General features: G+C 34.5%; 1 protein-coding gene across 5 annotated transcripts in view; it reads left to right on the top strand.

The window, feature by feature from the left end:
- The window catches only part of LOC116864962 (N-acetylated-alpha-linked acidic dipeptidase 2), a 51,547-nt gene that overhangs the window by 3,063 nt on the left and 27,847 nt on the right, over nucleotides 1-20,637 (top strand). For 2 of the 5 annotated variants that reach the window (XM_032852831.1, XM_032852833.1), the window contains exons 3-11: nucleotides 4,894-5,080; nucleotides 6,795-6,896; nucleotides 9,162-9,287; nucleotides 11,155-11,341; nucleotides 14,520-14,613; nucleotides 15,868-15,966; nucleotides 19,607-19,692; nucleotides 20,212-20,331; nucleotides 20,433-20,515. In XM_032852831.1, the coding sequence (XP_032708722.1) occupies nucleotides 4,894-5,080; nucleotides 6,795-6,896; nucleotides 9,162-9,287; nucleotides 11,155-11,341; nucleotides 14,520-14,613; nucleotides 15,868-15,966; nucleotides 19,607-19,692; nucleotides 20,212-20,331; nucleotides 20,433-20,515 (1,084 nt within the window). Of the gene's footprint in view, nucleotides 1-4,893; nucleotides 5,081-6,794; nucleotides 6,897-9,161; nucleotides 9,342-11,154; nucleotides 11,342-14,482; nucleotides 14,614-15,867; nucleotides 15,967-19,606; nucleotides 19,693-20,211; nucleotides 20,332-20,432; nucleotides 20,516-20,637 lie in introns of those variants that run through there. The other 3 variants (XM_032852832.1, XM_032852834.1, XM_032852835.1) reach the window with 3 other exon arrangements.

Here is a 20,637-nt window from a genome sequence, read left to right as displayed (position 1 = left end):
CCCAGGATCCTGGGATCATGACTTGAGCTGAAGGCAGACCCTTAACCAACTGAGCCACCCAGGCGCCCCAATTTTTGTTTTTTTCTTTCCTATTCTATGTTCTATCTCACTTTGACTATTAGAAGTATGAAGATTTCCTTCTATGTTTTCTTTTAGATTTTTTTTTTAGAAGTTTTATAACTGTAACTTGTATATTTAGGTCATCGGTCTACTTCAAGTTAATTTTTGTGTATGATATGGTGTAAGAGTTGAAATATTCAATTATTTCTGCAACACTTGTTGAAAAATATTTATTTCCACATTGAATTGCCTTGGCATATTTGTCCAAAATTACTTGACCATATATGTGTGGCCTGGTTTTGGATTTTTACGTTTTCTTTTATTGATCTGTAGATCTTAACACTACATACTGCTGGTTAGTGTAGCTTAATAATAAGTCTGAGAATCCAGTGGAGTTAATCCTATAAACTTTTATTCTCAAAAATTGCTTTGACTACTTTGGGCCATTTGTATTGCACGTTAATTTTAGAATCACCTTCTGAATTCCTACAAAAAACCTGGAATTTTTACTAAACTCTTTTACTAAACTCTTTTACTCAACTCTATAGATAAATTTGGAAGACAAGTAACATCTTTAAAATATAGAGTCTGACAGTCTCTTTTTTTATTTGTCATGGGGGGGTACTATAGTTTAACTTTTCAGCCATGGAGGGACATTTACGATTAGTTTTTGGATATTATGATTAACATTGCTATTCACATTTATGTACAGGTTTTACATGAGCATAGGTTTTCATTTCTGTGGCACAAATGCCCAAGGATAAAAACTGCTAAGTTGTATGGTAAATACATTTTTAGTTTTAGAAGAGTTTGCCTGCTTTCCAGTATAGGTGTATTGTTTAATGTTTTCCATTGACATCATTATTTTTAATTTTACCCATTCTCACAGGTGCATAGTGATACCTCATTGTGGTTTTAAACTGCAGTCCCCTAATAATTAATGATATTGAACATCCTTTTATGTGCTTATTCATCATTTGTATACTGTCTTCAGTGAAATGTCTGTTCATGTCTTTGACCTATTTTCTATTTGGATAGTTTTATTTGTTTTTTTTTCCTATTGAGAGTTGAGAGTTCTTTATATTTTCTAGATAAGTCTTTTGTCAGCTTTGTGGTATTCAAATATTTTCCTCTCTCTCTGTTATTTGTCTCTTCATGTCTTAACAGAGTTATTTGTAGATTAGAAGTTTTAAATTTTAATGAGGTCCAGTTTATTGCTTTTTCCTTTTATGGATCATGCATTTGGGTTCATATCTAAGAACTCTTAGACTAGATCTCTTTTCCCCTCTCTTCCCTCCACCCTGAAATTTTATACTTTACATTTTACATGAATTTTGTGATTCATTTAATTTTTGCATAAGACATAATGTGAGGCTGAGGTGCATTCTTTTGCCTGTGGATGTCCAATTGCTTTGGCATTATTTGTTGAAAGGCTATTCTTCTATTTAATTGCTTTTCACCTTTGTCAAAGATCATTTGGGCATATTTGTGTGAGTCTATTTCTGGCTTCTCTATTCTGCTCTATTAATTTGTGTGTCTTCTCCCTGCACGTACCCCATGGTCTTGATATTTGAAGCCATATAGTAAGCCTCAGTAATGTGTAGAATGATTCCTCTCATCTTATTTTTCTAAACAATTGTTTTAGCTATTCCATATCCTTTTCCTTTTCATATAAAATATAGACTAAACATATTTACATCTCTGTGGGATTTTGATAATATTTGTCCTAATCTTACAGAACAATTCAGGGTACTTGACATTTTTCCTATGTCCAGTCTTCTAATCCGTAAACATAGTCTGTCCAGTTATTTAGATCTCCTTTGTTTGCTTTTATAACATTTTGTAATTTTATAGGATGCAGATCCTGGATATGTACTGTTCAATTTACATCCAAGTATTTCATTTTCTTTGGAGTGGTTGTAAGTCATATTGTGTATAATTTCAGTTTCTACATGTTTGTTGTTAATATATAGAAGTACTGTTGAATTTTGTGTTGATTTTGTATCCTGTGGTCTGTTTAAATTCATGTCTTTAGGAATTTCTGGTAGATTCATTGGGATTTTCATAGACAATCATGCCATCTTCAAATAGGGACACTTTTATTTCTATCTTTCTAAACTGTATGCATTTTACACTTGGCTTTTTCTGTTTGTCTGGTTTTTGTTTGTCTTGTTCTTATTGTGCTGACTGAAATTCCAGTAGTATGTTGAATAGGAATGAGAGTGAACATCTTTTGTTGTTGTTGTTTCTAAGATTAGGGGGAAAGCATTCAAAATTTCTTGATTTAGTATGATAATGTTCACAGATTTGTTGTAGGGGACCTATGTGGCTCAGTTGACTGAGCATCTGACTCTTGATTTTGGCTCAGGTCATGATCTTGGGGTCCTGGAGTTGAGCTCTGGTGGGCATGGGACTCCATGCTCAGTGGGAAATCTGCATGGGAGTCTCCCTCTTCCTCTCTCTCTCTCCCTCCCTCCCTCCATCTCTCCCTCTCTCTACCCGTTTCCCCACCTGTGCTCTCTCTCGCTCTCTCTCCCTTTCAAATAAATGAAAATCTTAAAAAAATTAAAAATTTGTTGTAGATGATCTTTATCAAGTTAAGAAAACTCCCCTCTATTCCAAGAACGCTAAGCATTTTCTTTTATCCTGAATGGATATTGATATTGTCAAAAGATTATTTTTCCACATCAATTTCTATGATCGTGATTTTTTTTTCTTTATCTGGTTTGGAATCTAGTTATTCCTTTACTGATTTTAGGGACATTGGAATCAAATTATATCAAGAAAGGAGTCACAATCTCCAGGACTGTGAAAATGCATATTTTCCCCTATTAATTATGTAAATTTTTGCTTTATATATTATGAAGACCATTGACTAGGCATATACATGTTAATGTTGTTAGGTTGTTTTTTTTTTTAATTTATTTATTCATTTATTTGACAGACCGAGATCACAAGTAGGCAGAGAGGCAGACAGAGAGGGGGAAGCAGGCTCCCTGCTGTGCAGAGAGAGATGGGGCTCTATTCCAGGACCCTGGGATCATGACCTGAGCCGAAGGCAGAGGAGGCTTTAACCCACTGAGTCACCCGGGTGCCCCTGTTGTTAGGTCTTTAAGACAGACTACCTTTTTATCTTTATGAAACATCCTTATCTTTGGTAATCGCTATCTTTAAGTCTATTTTATTTGGTAGAAATATTGTCACATCAGTCTCCTTACACTTACATATACATGGTATATCTTCTTCCATCTACTTTTAATCCATTATTTTCTTCAGAATTTTTCTGTTCACTGTAGAAAATAAGACAATAATTATATAAAGTAGAAATTAAAGATCTCAAGCCCCACTCTTTTTTAATGCATACAAAATAACTTCTGTCTATAAACACAATACTTTTTTTTAAAACAAATATGCTAAGATATTAAATATCCATAACCTGTAAATTTCATTTAATGATATAGAAAGGGAAAGCTTAATAGGAGAAGACGCTGGAGGAGTTCTCATGGGTGATAAGTAGTTTGCTTTCTCTTGTGGGAAAGGAGAATGAAAGAAGTGGTGACAGGGAGACTGAGGTAGATGGGACAGTATTTATGTCTCAGTGAAGACCTTGTGCAAGGGTAATAGGTGGCCACTGCAGGAGGAAAAGGAGTCTACCAAATGCCGTGGGGCAGAGATTTTTTTTTTTTTTTTTTTAGGGCGGAGAATTTTATATGGAGAGTGGTGGGAAATGAAAATGGAAAGGTGGAAGGGTGGCTCAGATAAAAAAGGGCCCAATATGCCATGCTTGAATGTGAACTTTATAAAAACTCACGGTATAGAGAGCCATACAAGGAGTTCAGGCAATTGAATAATATCAGATGAATGATTTCAAATTATCACTATTTCTCAAGGTCAGACAACTATGACTTTCATATTTTAGTCCCAGCATTTCATGACTGACATTATGAAGAAATTATTTAACTATCCTCTCAGTTCCCTTATTTGCAAAATGAGGACAATGGGAGAAGGGCTGTGAAGGCTGCATGAGGTAACCCAGGTGAAAGTGCCTGGTTGCATGCCTGGGATGTAGTAAATTCTCAGCAAATGTCTGTTTTCCCTTACTGCCTATCTTGTTTTGGTTGTGTCCTGGTTGGCTAAAAAAAACCAATTTATAAAAGTATTATTCTCTTACTGAAGGGGTGGTGGGGTAGAGAAAGGTGAGAAAATATTTTTAAAATATTATTTACCTTCATGTAAAATCAGTCTATATAGAAACAATTTTTGTGAGGTCCCTTAAATGCTACAACACATTTATACTCAGAACCAAGAGAACATTGCCCTAATTCAGTTCAACAAACCTGTTGTATAATATCTGAATAATAGGCAGAAACTAAGCAGTAGGCAACATAAAAATGCGTGGACTTTTAACTTGAATGAGATCAATAAACAACAGAATAAATACGACAACAGTGGAAGTATATATTTTAGACTGCCCAGCTGGTCTCTGGCAAACATTATGAACTGCCCTCCCCCCTCTACCACCCAAAATATCCTCCCTTACTGATGATCAGCAGGAAGGAGCACCATTCGTATGGAGGCCTGATCTTCTCCCAAGGTGCTTTCTCATACTGCTGATTGCCTGTGTTTACCATGGCATCGTGTTGTGAATATTGTATTTAAACACAATTTTTAAAATGGAACACCTAGAAAATTGGATCACTTTAGTTTTTTTTTTAAAATATTTGATGTAGAAATGATAATACCTAAAGGATGAGTGATGCATCTGGAATAGTCCTGAGGCATATTGTCTGAATATAGTCTTTAACTCCCACTTGTATCTTATTTTCATTGTAGTTCTTTTACAAAGCTCCCTCATCTGGCAGGAAGAGAACAAAATTTACTTCTTGCCAAGAAAATCCAAACCCAGTGGAAGAAATTTGGACTGGATTCAGCCAAGTTGGTTCATTATGATGTTCTCCTCTCCTACCCTAATGAGACAAATGCCAACTATATATCAATCATGGATGAACATGGAATTGAGGTGATGTGGAATTGTTGGTACTTATTGTAGTTTATAACACCTGTTGTTCATGTGAGTTGGGATATAGGGTCAAGTAAAAATAGAAATTGGTTAATAATGCAGTGGAGCTCATATTTTTTGGAAAATTGATAAGTTGCAAACTAAGGATTCAGTGTCTACTGTATATTAGGCACAGTGCTAAGTTTTAAAGATGGAATGAAGCCTAGGAACAGGATTCTTTTTGCATTAAGTAAGTCAAGGCAGTTGTTAGAACACGTCATTTTAAATCAATATGGTGAGCGTTATGAAGAATATGTTTTGGGTTCTTTACACAGGAAAGATTCACTTAGCCCAGTCTGGGACTTAGAGAAGGTTTCCTGAAAGAAAACCTTTCTAATATGAGAGTCATGAAAGATCCTAAGGAGTTAACCACATGAAAAAGCAAAGTAGGGGGCACCTGGATGGCTCAGTGGGTTAAGCCTCTGCCTTCGGCTCAGGTCCCGATCTCAGGTTCCTGCTTCCCCCTCTCTCTCTGCCTGCCTTTTTGCCTCCTTATGATCTCTTTGTGTCAAATAAATAAATAAAATCTTAAAAAAAAAAGAAAAAGCAAAGTAGAAGAATCCAGGCAGAAGAGAAAATAATGGAAAAGGTTTGGAGACCCATAACTAACTTAGTATTACTGGGGAACTTAAAAATTTTCTGTATTTCAAAAATGTAAAGTACAAATTGGGCCTCAGTAGGAGATAAACCAGTATATATGTTTTGGGGACAGGTTACAGAATGGCTTATACATTGTCCTAAGGGGCTTAGAATTTAACGTCAGTCAGTGGAAACCATTGACAAGTCCTAAGCAATGGAAGGATGTGGCTAGAGAGGCATTATTTAGATAGTTTGGGTCATCTGCAGCTTAGACCTTGATAGACAAGAAGTTTAAATTGGAGTCTTATGAGAACAGTCCAGGTAAAAGATGATGAAGCCCTGAATCAGGATGTAGTAGAAATGAGGAAGAGGGCTGATCTAAGAAATAGGTGGCAATACTAGTGGAAATTCATTAGTGATTGCCTGGAGTAAGGAGATGAAGACAGAGTTCAGGATGACTCTGAAGTATCTGTTGTATGGGTGGCTGGCTAGTGATGCTACTAGTAATAGCAAGGAAAGCCAAAAAGATGAGAAATTCAAAGTCGGACGTGTTGAGTCTGGACATCCAAGCTGAAATAATCATCAGGCCCTTATGTTGCTGGAAATGTCCATATATAAATGTACAAATGTATACATATCTGGAAAGGTGGACATTATAAGCGTAGGGACTATGGATAAAATTTTGGGAGTCCGTGAAATCTGACAACAAGAGAGTATAAAATGAGGCAGATCATAGACTGGGGATAAAACACAGGAAATATTTAAATGCATTTGAAAGAAAAGGGGTCCGGCAAAGAAAGTTGAAAAGGAATCATTGGAAAAGGAGGAGAATCATGGGGGTGCCACCTTCACAGCCCTGTTTTTATATGGCAACTCCTAGTCACCCGAGATTGCCTGCATTTGTAGAAGTTGTTACTGTTTTGAAGGCAGTAAGAACAATAAAGCTCTTGCTCATTGTTGCCAGTGGAATTTACCTGATCAGTTACTGAACCTACTGTCAGAATGCTTAGTCTTAAGTGTATACTTGGGGGCATTATTCTTTAATAAAAATCGGGAATACTTTTTTTCCAACTTCATGTATTTCAATTCTTGCTAGATTTTCAATACCTCCTATTTTGAGCCGCCACCTGATGGATATGAGAATGTTACAAATATTGTTCCACCATATAACGCTTTCTCAGCCCAGGGCATGCCAGAGGTAAAACGCCTTTTTACTCAACTCTTTAAGCCTTCCTTCGTTATTTAAAGTATCCGTAAAGGACTAGAACCAAGGAGATTAGGTAAATCATACATGCTGATCCACACTTAAAGATTCAGTGCTACGAACACACTTCCTAAAAATAATTTAAGAATAAGAAAAAAAACAAATACATAAAAATCGTAGCCTTGTGAAGCAGATGCCACTCTGAAATAAGCTGCTGAACACATCTTTAATTTGGTAATGTCAGTAGATGTTTCCACAAGCTCTTTTCCTTTGTTCATAGTCTGATTTTGTTACAGGTTTATATAGATCATACCACACAAGTGGTATTTAAAAATGAAACATGGGATTTCTTTTTTCTTTTAAAAATCTCCTTTGTTTCACCTACCACCCACCTTTCTCCCTTCTGGCAACCCTCTGTTTGTTCTCTGTATTTTGAAGTCTGTTTATTTAGATTCAGCATGTAAGTAAAATCATATTTGTCTTTCTCTGACTGACTTCTCTTAGCATAATATCCTTTAGGTCTATCCGTGTAGTTGCAAATGGCAAGATCTCATTCTTTTTTATGGTTAAGTATGTGCACACATACATACCCCAGTTCTTCCTTATTCATTCATCCATCAATAGACACTTTGGTAAATAATGATGCAGTAAACATTAGGGTGCCTATATATTTTTTTAATTAGTGTTTTCGCATTCTGTGGGTAAGTACCCAGTAGCAGAATTACTGGATCTTATGGAATTTCTATTTTTAAGTTTTTGAGGAACTTCCACACTGTTTTCTACAGTGATCACACCAATTTACATTTCCACTAACATAATGCAAGGATTTTTTCTTCTCTACATCCTTGCCAACACCTGTAATTTCTTGTCTTTTTGATACAAGTCATTCTGACCCATGTGAGGTGATATTTAATTGTGATTTTGATTTGCGTTTCCCTGATGATTGCTAATGTCGAGAATGTTTTCATGTGTCTGTAGCCCATCTGTATATGTTCTTTGGAAAATTGTTTATGTCAGTCTTTTGCCTATTTTAATCAGATTATGGGTGTATATATGTATTTTCTGGTATTGGGCTGTATGAGGTCTTTATATAGTTTGGATATTAACCCCTTATTGGATATATCATTTGCAACTATCTTTCCCCTCTTTAGTTATGTTTGTGGTTTTCTTTACTATGTGAAATCTTTTTATTTTGCTGAAGTCCCAATTATTTTTGCTTTTGTTTCTCTTGCCCAAGGAGACATATCTAAAAAAAATGTTGTTAAAGCTGATGTCAAAGAAATTACTCCCCTGTGTTTTCTTTTAGGGTTTTATGGCTTCAGGACTCATCTTTAGGGCTTTAATCCATGTTTATTTCTCTGGCTGGTGTAAGAAAGTATCTTGATTTCATTCTTTCACATATAGCTGTCCAATTTTCCTAGTACGATTTATTGTAGAGACTGTCTTTTCCTCACTATATTTTCTTGCCTCCTTTGTCATAGATTAACTGATTATGTAAGTATGGGTTTACTTATGGACATTATTCTGGTCCATTGATCTATGTGTCTATTGTCATGCCAGTAGTATGCTGCTTTGAGGACTACAGCTTTGTAGTCTGTCTTGAAATTGGGATTGTGATAACCTCCAGCTTTGTTCTTTCTCATGCTTCCTTTGGCTACTGGAAGTCTTCGGTGGTTCCATACACATTTTAGTATCATTTTTCATAGTCTGGTGACAAAGGCTGTTGGTATTTTGATAGGGATTGTGTGGAATCTGTAGATTGCTTTGGGTGGTATGCACACTTTAATGATATTAAATGAATTCCACTCTGTGAGCATGGCATATTTATTTATTTCATTTATTTGTGTCTTCTTCAATTTCTTTTATCAGTATTTTATGATTTTCAGGTTACAGGTCTTTCAGCTCCTTGGTTAAGTTATTCCTAGGCATTTTATTATTTTTATTATTATTTTATGATTGTTTAAAACATAGCTGGGATTTTTGAATGATCCCTATTTCCTTTGGTTCACTACCTGCTGATAATCTCTTCAAAACAGAACACACTGTTTAAAGTGTTACATACTGGCATTTTTTTTGACCTTTCCAAGTACTGAAATATTTTCTAAAAACATACAGAATTAGCACATACCAGTTTTTTTATGCCCAATCCAGGAAAGATAACTTTTGATGATGTGGTATTGTGGACCAAACTTATTCATTGGTTTTCCTTTTAATTATAGCAGTAGTCTATATATTTAAAAAAATTTTTTTTCCTTATAGGGAGATCTTATATATGTGAACTATGCTCGTACTGAAGATTTTTTCAAACTGGAGAGAGAGATGAACATCAATTGCAGTGGAAAGATTGTTATTGCAAGATATGGAAAAATCTTCAGAGGAAATAAAGTATTGTATCACCTCCTTTTCTAGAGAGAAGAGGATTGTGTATATCCTCTAAATGTAAATGATCAGCTTGCATCATGTTTTCCAGAATTACCTCAATTTATATGTATTTAAAAAATCTTCCTATTGGCCATGGTTGCATGGGAAATCTTGTTGTTGTTGTTGTTGTTTTTAAGATTTTATTTATTTCTTTGACAGAGATCATAAGTAGGCAGTCAGGCAGAGAGAGGATGGGAAGCAGAGAGCCCGATGTGGAGCTCGATCCCAGGACTCCGGGACAATGACCCGGGAAATCCTGTTTTTATGTTACCTCATACATCTAGAAAGGGAAATTACTTTTATTACAGCAACAAAATTTGCTTTTTAAATTTTTTTGAGGGAAATTTTATGTAAACTGAAAATGAAAGCTCCCCTACATGACCCATTTTATTTGCCCACATGTGATCAATCTTCACAGCTTTTCTTAGACCTAATTCTGTGACATATGAATATAAATATCTTTTTTATATGCTGATTTTACAAATATTATACATTTTTTACAAAGATGCCATCATATACTATATTTAACTTTATTTTCTCACTCAGCAATAATATATAGGTATCCTCCACATCAAAACACTGAGTGTTGTTGTATAATGTGTGATTAAGAGTAGAGGACTCTAGATTAGATCCATACTAGATTAGATACCATAGATTCTGGTCTAGTGTAGGCTCCCTGTTCTATTGATCTTTTACTGTGAGCAAGTTACTTATCTTTCTTTGTCAGTGTTTCTTTATACATACAGTGGGAATAATAGCACTGATAATAATAATAATAGCACTGATCTCCTAGAATCCTTATGAAGATTAAATTACTTTATGTTTGAAAGAACTTATGATAGTGCATGGTACTTAATTGGTAGTTAATTCTATAGAGCTCCTTCCTAAGTAAATATGTTGTTATTTTGGATGGGTGCATAATACTTTGTAGAAGTGCTAATCAGTGTAACTATTCCTATGTTGACAGATGCTTGGCTTGAATTTATTACTATTAAAAATAATTCCATTGTGAACATCTTTGTCCATACCCACTTGAATATTTATGTGAAGATTTTTGTAGTATGGATTCCTAGCAATTTAATGGCCAAGTCAACATGTATATTCTTTCAAAATTTTGGAAGGCATCATCTAATTGCCCTTCAAAAAAGTTGTGACAGATTGTTCTCCCGTTCATATTGTAGGAATGTTTTCTGAGTATTGAAGTGTGTTTTAGTTAGCCAAGACTGATTGTTATCTATCTTTCACTACAATATTTCTGGTAATGGAGACTTCAGAATCTTGCTGGAAAGATTTTCCTATTTGTGGTTAGTTTACATTGTTAAAAATGTTTACAAAATACAGTCAGCAATTTTTCACACACTCTGTGTAGAACTTTAAATTAGTTTAGTTCTACAAGTATTTCTGTGCTGTGCCAGAACTTGGAGGGTGGGTAGTTAAGAGTGAACAAGATATGGTCCCTTTTCTAAAAACATCCTCAGTCTAGCAAGGGAGAAAGTTATCTTAAAGGTATTTTAAAATACTATGATCCATACTATGACAGAAATATGTACAAAATAGAAGAGGTAGAAAGAAGGGAGTCATTAATTTTGCAGTTTTGGCCACAATAGGAATGTTTCACAGAAGAGAGAGGAGCTTGTTTGGAGTTGTTAAAATAAATGAGAGTTCTTAGTTTCCCCAGGAGAGAAACTGTATTTAAGGCATAAAGAACTGAATGTGCAGCAGCATCATAAAAAGCAGTGTCTCCAATTCCTTCCATTATTAAATTGATTTTCTCTTAGATGAATTAATCATCTGCCAGTTCTCCATTATGGATTGAACATTGCCCCTGCAGGTTAAAAATGCCATGTTAGCAGGAGCCATAGGAATCATCTTGTACTCAGATCCAGCGGACTACTTTGCCCCTGCGGTACAGCCTTATCCTAAAGGATGGAACCTTCCTGGAACTGCAGTGCAGAGAGGGAATGTGTTAAATTTGAATGGTGCTGGTGACCCACTCACTCCAGGCTATCCAGCTAAAGGTAAGCATGGATGGGCCTGCCCTGGTTCACCCATTTTTGCAAAAATACTACTTGCCCTTAGTGAAGACCTAAAAGCGAACATCTATTGAATAACCTTCAAACTGCATACAGTTACAATATTTTGGATTACTATAGCTAAGAATTAAAAAAAAATTTCCCATGTATTACTTTTGTTTCATATTTTCATGAGGTGTGCACGTGGAGGGGGAAGGGTCAGTTCAATTTCTCTCTACTTTTAGCAGAGGTGCAGAAACACAGACCCCCATACCCAAAGTAATACTACTTTTACCAAACTAGAACTTTGGTTTTCTGAATTGCTTGGTGATACTATCCTTCTCTAGCTATCATACATTTGTATTATTATTTATTTTTGAATACCTGTCAGTTTTTGGATGTTGTCAAAACTTTTCACATTTCACATGTTAAACATCTGTGTAACTGCCTTCACAATTAAGATAATGAACATATCCGTGACCCAAAAGTTTTCACTCCTCTCTTTGTAATACTTTCCTCCAAACCCTTCCTACCCACTTCCTGCCAGTCCCTAGGCAACCACTGATCTGCATTCTGTCGGTTTAATTGTTTTGAGATCCATCCATGTTGCTGTGTCAGTAGTTGATTCCTTTTTATGCTGAGTATTTCCTTGAATGGATACACTGCAGTTTGTTTATTTACTTGTTGATGGACATTTGGATCTTTTTTTAGTTTGGGGACTCATATATAAACCTCTATGAACAGTTGTATACAAGCCTTCATATTTACATATGCTTTTATTTCTTCTGGGTAAATATAGAAATTGAACGACGGGCTAATATGAGAGATGCGTATTTAAATTTTGGAGGGATTTTCAAATTGTTTTCCCAAGCAGTTGTACCATTTTACATTCTAGCAGCAGTGCGGGAGTGTAGCAGTTGCTGTATCCTTGCTACCTTTAGTTTGGTCAGTCGTTTTCATTTTACATTCTAATAGGTATGCTAAACCTCCAAGTTACATTTTTTTCAAAGTTTTGGGGGCTATTCTAGGTCCTTTCCATGTGAATTTTAGAACCAGTTTATTAATTTCCACTGAAAAGTGTCCTGGGAATTTGATTGAGATTGAATTAAATCTGTAGGTCAATTTGGGGAGAATCGACATCTTAAAAAATAATGAATATTTTGATCTGTGCACATAGCACAATTCTCTGTTTACTTAGATACTCTTTATCTTGGCATGTTTGCAGTTTCACTGTATGGGTTGTGCACATGTTTCTCATTTACCCATATGTGTTTCCACTTGTATGCTTTTTAATAATATATTTGAAATTTCTATTTCCCTATGTTCAGTGCTAGTAAGTAGAAATACTTAATTTGTAGAAGAAATACATCAATCTTGTATCCTGCAAACTTGTTGAACTTACTAAATAGTTCTAGTAGGTTTCTATAGATACCATCAGTTTTTACATAGACGATCATGTTTTCTGCAAATATGTTTTTTTTCCCCAGTCTGGAGGCCTTTTACTTTTTAAAATGTGTTTGCCTTAGTATACTGGCTAGTATGTCTTGTACATTCCTGGAAAAAGGTGTTAGCAGAGATGTCCTTACCTTGTTCCTGCCTCAAGAAGAAAAAATCCAGTCTTCAGCTATATATATCTTTTTGTCAGATTGGGGGAGTTTACTTCTAATGGACTAAGAGCTTTTGTTTTAGCACATTTATCTAGGACTGTATAATGAATTTTGTCAAATGCTTTTACTGAGTCTTGAGATGATAATAAGTTGTTATGTTACTTTCATTAAATTATACTAATAGATTTTTGAATGTTAACCCAACCCTCCCATCCTAGGATAAACTCTACTTGGTCACAACACACTATCCTTTCACATGCTTTGGTATATTGTTGAGTTTAAAATTTTGTTAAGCGTATCTCCTTTTATTCATGAAGGATATTGGCCTGTAGACTGATTTTCTTGTACATTTTGGTCTTATTTTGGTATCAGAGTAATGTTGGCCTTATGGGCTGAGTTGGAAACTATTTCCTCTTCATTGTTTTGTAAGAGTTTCGAGAGATTTTGGCCTATAAACATTTGGTAGAATTCCCTAGAAAATCTTGGTCTGCAGTTTTGTTTGTACGCATGTTTTTAACTACAAATTCCATTTTAAAACAGGTATGTGGCTATTTAGGTTGTCCATTTATTGTTGAGTGAACTTCGGTAGTTTATGTCTTCAACATATTTAGTCCATTTCATCTAAGTTAAACTTGATAGACTTGTTCATAATATTCTCATGCTGTGTGTGTGCGGGTGTGTGTGCATACACATGTGCATGTGCAGGTATGAGAATGATATTCTCTTCTTTATTCCATGGCAATTTTTCTCCCTCCCTTCCTCCCTTCCTTCCTTCCCCTAAACTGTCTTGCTGAAGATTTATGAGTTTTATTGATCTTCTCAAAGAATCTGCTTGGATTTTATTCATAATTGCTACCATTTTTCTGTCTCTTATTTCTTATATTTCTGCTCTGATCTTTATTATGTTCTTTCCCTGCTTATTTTTGCTTCATTTTTTTTTCTTCCTATTTTCTAGAGGTGGAACCTTGCTGTCATTTGATTGGAATCTTCCTTTGTTTCTAAGCTAGGTGTTTTAGTGCTATACAACTATTTTGGCTGAAAGCCAAAGCCCCAATGAGGTTGTAAGTCTGACAGTACTTTTTAGTCTTCCTTTAAAAAGAATGTTGTATTACCATTTGAATAAGATCTTTATTATTCCCAAGATCTCATAAATTCGCTTTAATTTTTTTTTTTATTTTCAGTTATACCTAGTTTCAAAATTTGGGACATAATTTCCAGGCAACTAGTTAACTGAAGCTTCCCTAAGAAGGATTCAAGAGATCCCTGAGGAAATAAAATATTCTTGTAAAATTCAAGAGATTTATATGCAATGTCAAAACAAATTTGGAAATTTATAATCCCCACAGTTGATTTTACATTAAAATTTGAATGATTTAATTTCTTACTGTTGAATTAAATAGGTCATATTAGATAAAACAATCAGTGGGTTTGGGGGAATTTTAAATTTTGATATAATTTCAAACATGTAGTAAATCTGATACAATTTTAACCATGTAATAAATATAGTAATAAAAGACATTTCTTTATACCCCTTGCCCAGATTTTTCAGATGTTTTCATTTTATACAATTTCTGCAGAGTACACCTTTAGACTTGATGTCAAAGAAGGAGTGGGAATTCCCAAGATCCCTGTACATCCTATTGGGTATAATGATGCAGAAATATTACTACGGTATGATTTTCTAATTGGATATGATATTTAAGATGTTTTATACTAATGTGTCTATTTTCTTGTCTAAAACCAATGTACTCTAATTATGTTAAAAGTAAAGTCTGGTTGTATACACGAAACCAATGTTATAGGTCACTTATACCTCAAAAACATTTTTTAAAAATTAAGGAAACAAAGTAGGAAAATACTTCCTGAAGTAGGAATAACAGAGTACACCAAGAAATAGCAAGAAACCATTAGTCTCCTACAAAAGAAAGTATCAAGTGCAAAACTGTATCCAAGATAAAAATACTGACTGGAGATTTTTCAAATAGTTGGATTTTCTTTGATATTCATTTGATGTTTGTACTTGTATTTTAAAAATATTACAGGGCCCGGGGCGCCTGGGTGGCAAAGTGGTTAGGCGTCTGCCTTTGGCTCAGGTCATGATCCCAGCGTCCTGGGATCGAGCCCCGCATCAGGCTCCCTGTGTGGTGGGGAAGCCTGCTTCTTCCTCTCCCACTCCCCCTGCTTCTGCTCTCTCTCCTGCTGTGTCTCTCTCTGTCAAATAAATAAAATCTTTAAAAAAAAAAAAAGAAAAAAATATTACAGGGCCCTCTACTTATTAGATGTGTGAACTTGGACCAATTACTTAATCTTTCTCTGGTTCAATTTGCTTATCTGTGAATGAGCACAGTAATTGTTTCTCCCTGATAGGGTTATTATGAGGAGGAGATGAGACCAATGCAAGTGTATAAAGTATCTAGAATATAGTAAACATTTAACTAATGTTTGCTAATGTTGCATTCTGTCACTGATGTTCTTTCACAAATTTCCAACTTTTGTTTTTTAGGTGTCTATACCAATAACATTTAATAATTGCTTGGTGAGTCTAACTAGGTAATCACCAGCTTCCCTAGAAATTAATTTCTTCTCCTTTACATAGTCATGAATTTCGCATTTTCACTATTTCTTAGATCTAACACTTCCCTACATAAAGTCAAAAGTAAGAAGGCTGATGTTTCTCATTTCCACTCCCTATTTTTTTTTTTCCCAAGCCCTCTTACCACAAACATATTAAATATTTCATATATTTCAATTTTGGCTCTCTTGATAAAATGTAAGTTCCACAAAGAAAGGGAATATTAATAGTACTTGGCTCAATAAATATTTGTTAAATGTATGAATGAAATATCACATTATCAGACTCCATGATTTCTTCTAAGAAATTATGATGCTCAGCCTTTTTCTGTTATTTTTATTTTCTCTCAACAGCCACATGGGAGGAATTGCTGTACCCGATGACAGCTGGAAGGGAAGTCTTAATGTGGATTATAACATTGGGCCTGGCTTTGCAGGGCATGATTCCTTCAGGTAATTTTATATTACTTTAATAGACTGGAAAAGTTTTGTATGTTTAATGGAAAAATGTCAAGGTAACTTCTTATATTTTGCTTGTCTTTTTCTCATTTTTCATAATGAACAATTGATCATTTTATATCACTTAAGAAATACTTATAGAATGATGTCCTGAATTCTTCTTCCAATAGAGAGATCACAGCATTTGTTTTATAAAGTCTTAAACATGACTACATTTGAGTTCAGGTTTAACATTTTAACTGCCTTTTTCATCCAAAGTTGTAAAACAATGTTTCAGATAACCCAGTATTTCAAATGTATAGCATTTTGAAAGTTACCTTAAGGGAAGGGGTAAAAGAGAAAAGAGAAAGGAGCTCACATTTATTGATCACTTACTGTGCAATGAGTTAAAATAGGTAAGCACGTAACTATTGTAAGGCTCAATGCATTAGCATTAGCACTGTTGTAGAGGAGTGATCCCAGAATATTTATTCATTGAGCTTATAAGTTTCCCACTAGATCAAGGCAGGCAGGAAATGCTAGCTGGAGAGATCAACTTGTGTAGAGATCAACTTGGCAATATTTAGAACTTCAAGTAGTTTGATTTGCCTGTGGGAGAAAGGGAAATTTAACACTGATAAATCAGTGTTTTGATTAAGTCTTTTGATTAAGCCCAAATCAGTCGATCAGTCTTGTTTGCTGTAACTTTACATTAATCGTGCAAACTTGGATTCTTACTAATTTTTTTAGTTTAAGAATGTTTTTTCAGCACTTTTAAAGTATTAGGAGTTAACTCCTTTTATTTTAAAGGAATTTTAGAAATACTGTAAGTGCTTATTTATCTCTATAACTGAGAACAAAGAGTTACTTTAATATAAATGTTTATTATATACAATAGCAAGAAAACCTAACATGCACAGTGAAAGATAAAGGCCTTTCTGATTTAGAAATGAAACATAATGACACAGAGAACAGAGAAAACATACAGCTTCAGTTCTATAATTTCAGTTTAGGAGTAAATTCAGAAATATACAAATCCCTTGGTCTAGATATCAAAATGTTCTCCTTCACAACGGGCACAAATTTCCTAATTGATTTGAGCTCAAAATGGACAAATACACAAATAAAACTCCCTTGTTCTTTCTCACCAAAAAGAGCTTTTAATAATTAACCCATTTACAGAGGTTCTGTCATTTTTCACCCAGATGAACTGTCCAGATTATCATTTCTCACCCAGAAGAGCTCTTGATAATTAATCCATTTACAGAGATTACCAAGTGACAAGACATAAAACCAAATTCCTAACCATTGCTGCCACCAATAGGGAATAATTCACCTGCCATCAGCAAACTAGAAATACAAAACATAAAATCAGTAGGAAAGAGAGTATAAAGTTAGAAGTCCACAGAAAGAAAGACAAACCAAGAAATAGACTCTTAATGACAGAGAACAAATTGATGACTACTAGAGGGAAGGCAGGTGGAGGGGATGGGTGTAATAGGTGGTGGGGAGAATAAGAGTACACCTACCATGATGAACACTGAGTAAAGTATAGAACTGTTGAATCACTATATTGTACACCTAAAACTAATACAACACTGTATGTTAACTGTATTGGTGTTAACATTAAACACTTCCTAATTAAAAAGAGATACAGAGTCAGCAGAGTGAAAATTCTGTCACTGCTCTGGTTTAACCTCAGAGCCAAAAGAAGACATGTCTGGGTTTAAGCTACCCATACCTGGTTCTACAAGGTGAATCCATTGTACATCTCAGTGGGACTTCAAAAAATGAACAAATGGTGATTTTTTTTTTAAGTAAAACCATGTTTCTCCTACAAATATAAAATGAACATGTGTCAAAAATTTCATTTAATTCATTAAATAGTAAGGGAACCACAAAGGAATTAAAATTTGTTCAAAGGAGAATTCATTGATGATATCAAAAAAGTCAGCACATCAAGAATGCTGAAATTGAAGTACTTAATAGCAGAAAACTAGTTTCTTCTACCTTGAAGGAATCCATTAAATATTCACTAGACAGATTGTATATTTCAGTGGATGTGGAATTTCCACAAGTTAATCTTGATCTCTACGGAGTTGTGAAATATTCTAGTCAAAGACACTGATAGGCAGAGTGATGAATGAGCTAAGGCCTTTTTCACTTTTTCCTGATAGGAGTGTATTCATTCATTTTACAAATATTTGAGTATTTACTGTAACGCAGGCACTATTCTGCATACTGGGAATTCAGCAGTGAACAAAACAGAAAAAATTCCTTCCCTGTGGAGCTTACATTATAGAGTTCATGTTGTTTGGAACATGATGAGTTTGAAGTGGTAACAGGACCAACAGATCCTTTTTTAAAAGCTTTTCGAGTCATTGCTTCTAAAAACTAGAAAGAAGTATTACATATGTGGTTGAGCTCCTCTGAGGATCTGACCAGATAATCTATGTTTATTTTCAGGTTTTGATTAAAATAGATTTTTTTTCCATTCCTTTTTTGTAATATTCTTCTTTTATTCATTTAATGACATAATATCAATGATTCAGGGTTTCTTACTGATAAATCTTAGGCTCAGTTTTAGAAACATGCTAGAAATCTTTTTGCTTCTTTGTTATTAATTTTTATCTCTCAGCAAAATAAATCCTAATGTCTTCTAAAATATAAAAAATACCCATTGATTAGTTTTTCTCCAAAGACACTTTACTGAATATCACACATGCTTTAAATATGCATTCAGAAGCACAATATGCTTGTAGAGGGGAAAAATAAGTACAGGTTTTGACAACCTCTTAGTTCTTCCATTCATAAATAACCACAAATTAGAAACTGCTGGGAGTCCTCTCTTCCACCGCCCGCCTCCCACATAGATAAAGACTCATTTTGTTTCCTTGTGAAAATGAGACTGAGTATTTTCCCATGTCATTTTGGATTCATAGATGTGAATAACTTTTTCTTTTTTTCTATTTTAGTCTGACCATATTTTCCCTTTAATTTGGTTAATTTTATTTCATGAATGGATATTTAAAAGGCTAGCCCAAATCAGAATCAACAGTGATGGGCTAGAAAAGTTTCATTATATAGTTGTCTGGTACATTTTAGCAGGTGCTTTCCCAAATTCCATTTCCTTCCCAAATTTCCCATGTTTCTTTTTGGCAGTACTCAGCCAGTACTGACATTCTGCTTCAACAATCTTACACCAGCAGTCATTAATGTAAATACAAAGACACAATTTAAAAACACTTATTTGTCTCTTAAGACATAATTGGCTGCCTTCCTTATTTTTGTACTTTATACAGTGTTTTTAAAAATTTTAGAATAAATACCCAAAACATTTTGAATAAGAGTATTTTGGACTTTAAATAAATATCAACAATATAGCTATGAGGGATGAATAATAAAAATATTGACAGTTCTTAAAATCTGACTTTAAGCATGCGTAAGTACTTAAGAGTAAAATGCATTAGCCATTGACACATTGCACACATCAACAGTGTTAATGATTATTGAAATTAGTTTGTGGATATATGGGAATTCATTGTCCCATTATATAATTATCTGTAATTTTGAGATTTTTCATAATAAAATGGTGGAACAAAACTGTTAGATGTAATAATCTATATAAAGTAATTTATTCCCTTTGAAATCCTAGGAAGGTTAGAATGCATGTTCATAACACCAATAAAATTACAAGGATTTACAATGTAATTGGAACGATCAGAGGATCTGTGGAACCTGGTGAGTCTGAATGTTTTTAAACACTTCATTTTTACAAAGATTAAAAGAGTAAGAGAAAATAAACTTCAGTCAATAATTGATTTTTTTTCTCTGTGAAACAGCTACATTTGAAAAAAAAAATTGTACAACGCTAAAAGAAACCCTTATCTTATAGTGTTGATTTTTTTTCCTATGGAGGAAACTCAACCAAAAGGAAGTTTAAGTTAAAAACTTAAATCGCAGGCGCCTAGGTGGCTCAATTGGTTGAGTGACTGCGTTCAGCTCAGGTCATGATCCTGGAGTTCTGGGATCGAGTCCTACGTCCAGCTCCCTGCTCAGCAGGGGGTTTGTTTCTTCCTCTGACCTTCCCCCTCTCATGCTTGCTCTTTCTGTCTCTCTCTCTCTCTCTCTCTCTCTCTCTCAAATAAATAAATAAGTAAATAAATAAATAAATAAAATCTTAAAAAAAATAAATACCTAAATCACAACTATTTGTAATATATTGAAAGTTGTAGTTCTTCTGAACACATTATTTTCCAGACAGGTATGTTATTCTAGGAGGTCATCGGGACTCCTGGGTGTTTGGAGCTATTGACCCAACCAGTGGAGCTGCTGTTTTGCAAGAAATTGTCCAGAGTTTCGGAAAACTCATGAGTGGAGGTAAATGATGTTTCTTTGGTTGGTGATGACAAAATGTGACTCACTTGTCTTCTGTTTTTAGATAAGTGTACCTAATTAATGCATGTTAACAATGATTGCAGGCTGGAGACCTAGAAGAACTATCATTTTTGCCAGCTGGGATGCAGAAGAGTTTGGGCTGCTGGGATCCACAGAATGGGCTGAGGTAAATATGACTACAGGCTCTTGTTATTTTCTTGGTCAGCAGGGAAACAAATACATGTATCTTAGGATAAGATCCCATCTGAGAAATTGTTTTTATTTTCACATTAGTTTGGCAAAGCAGAA

Source organism: Lontra canadensis, unplaced genomic scaffold (genome assembly GCF_010015895.1).
Source record: "Lontra canadensis isolate GAN:19392208 unplaced genomic scaffold, GSC_riverotter_1.0 scaffold7, whole genome shotgun sequence".
Taxonomy (NCBI): Eukaryota; Metazoa; Chordata; class Mammalia; order Carnivora; family Mustelidae; genus Lontra; species Lontra canadensis.
The sequence above is the reverse complement of the archived record's forward strand: the minus strand, read 5'-3'. Positions and strand labels throughout refer to the sequence as shown.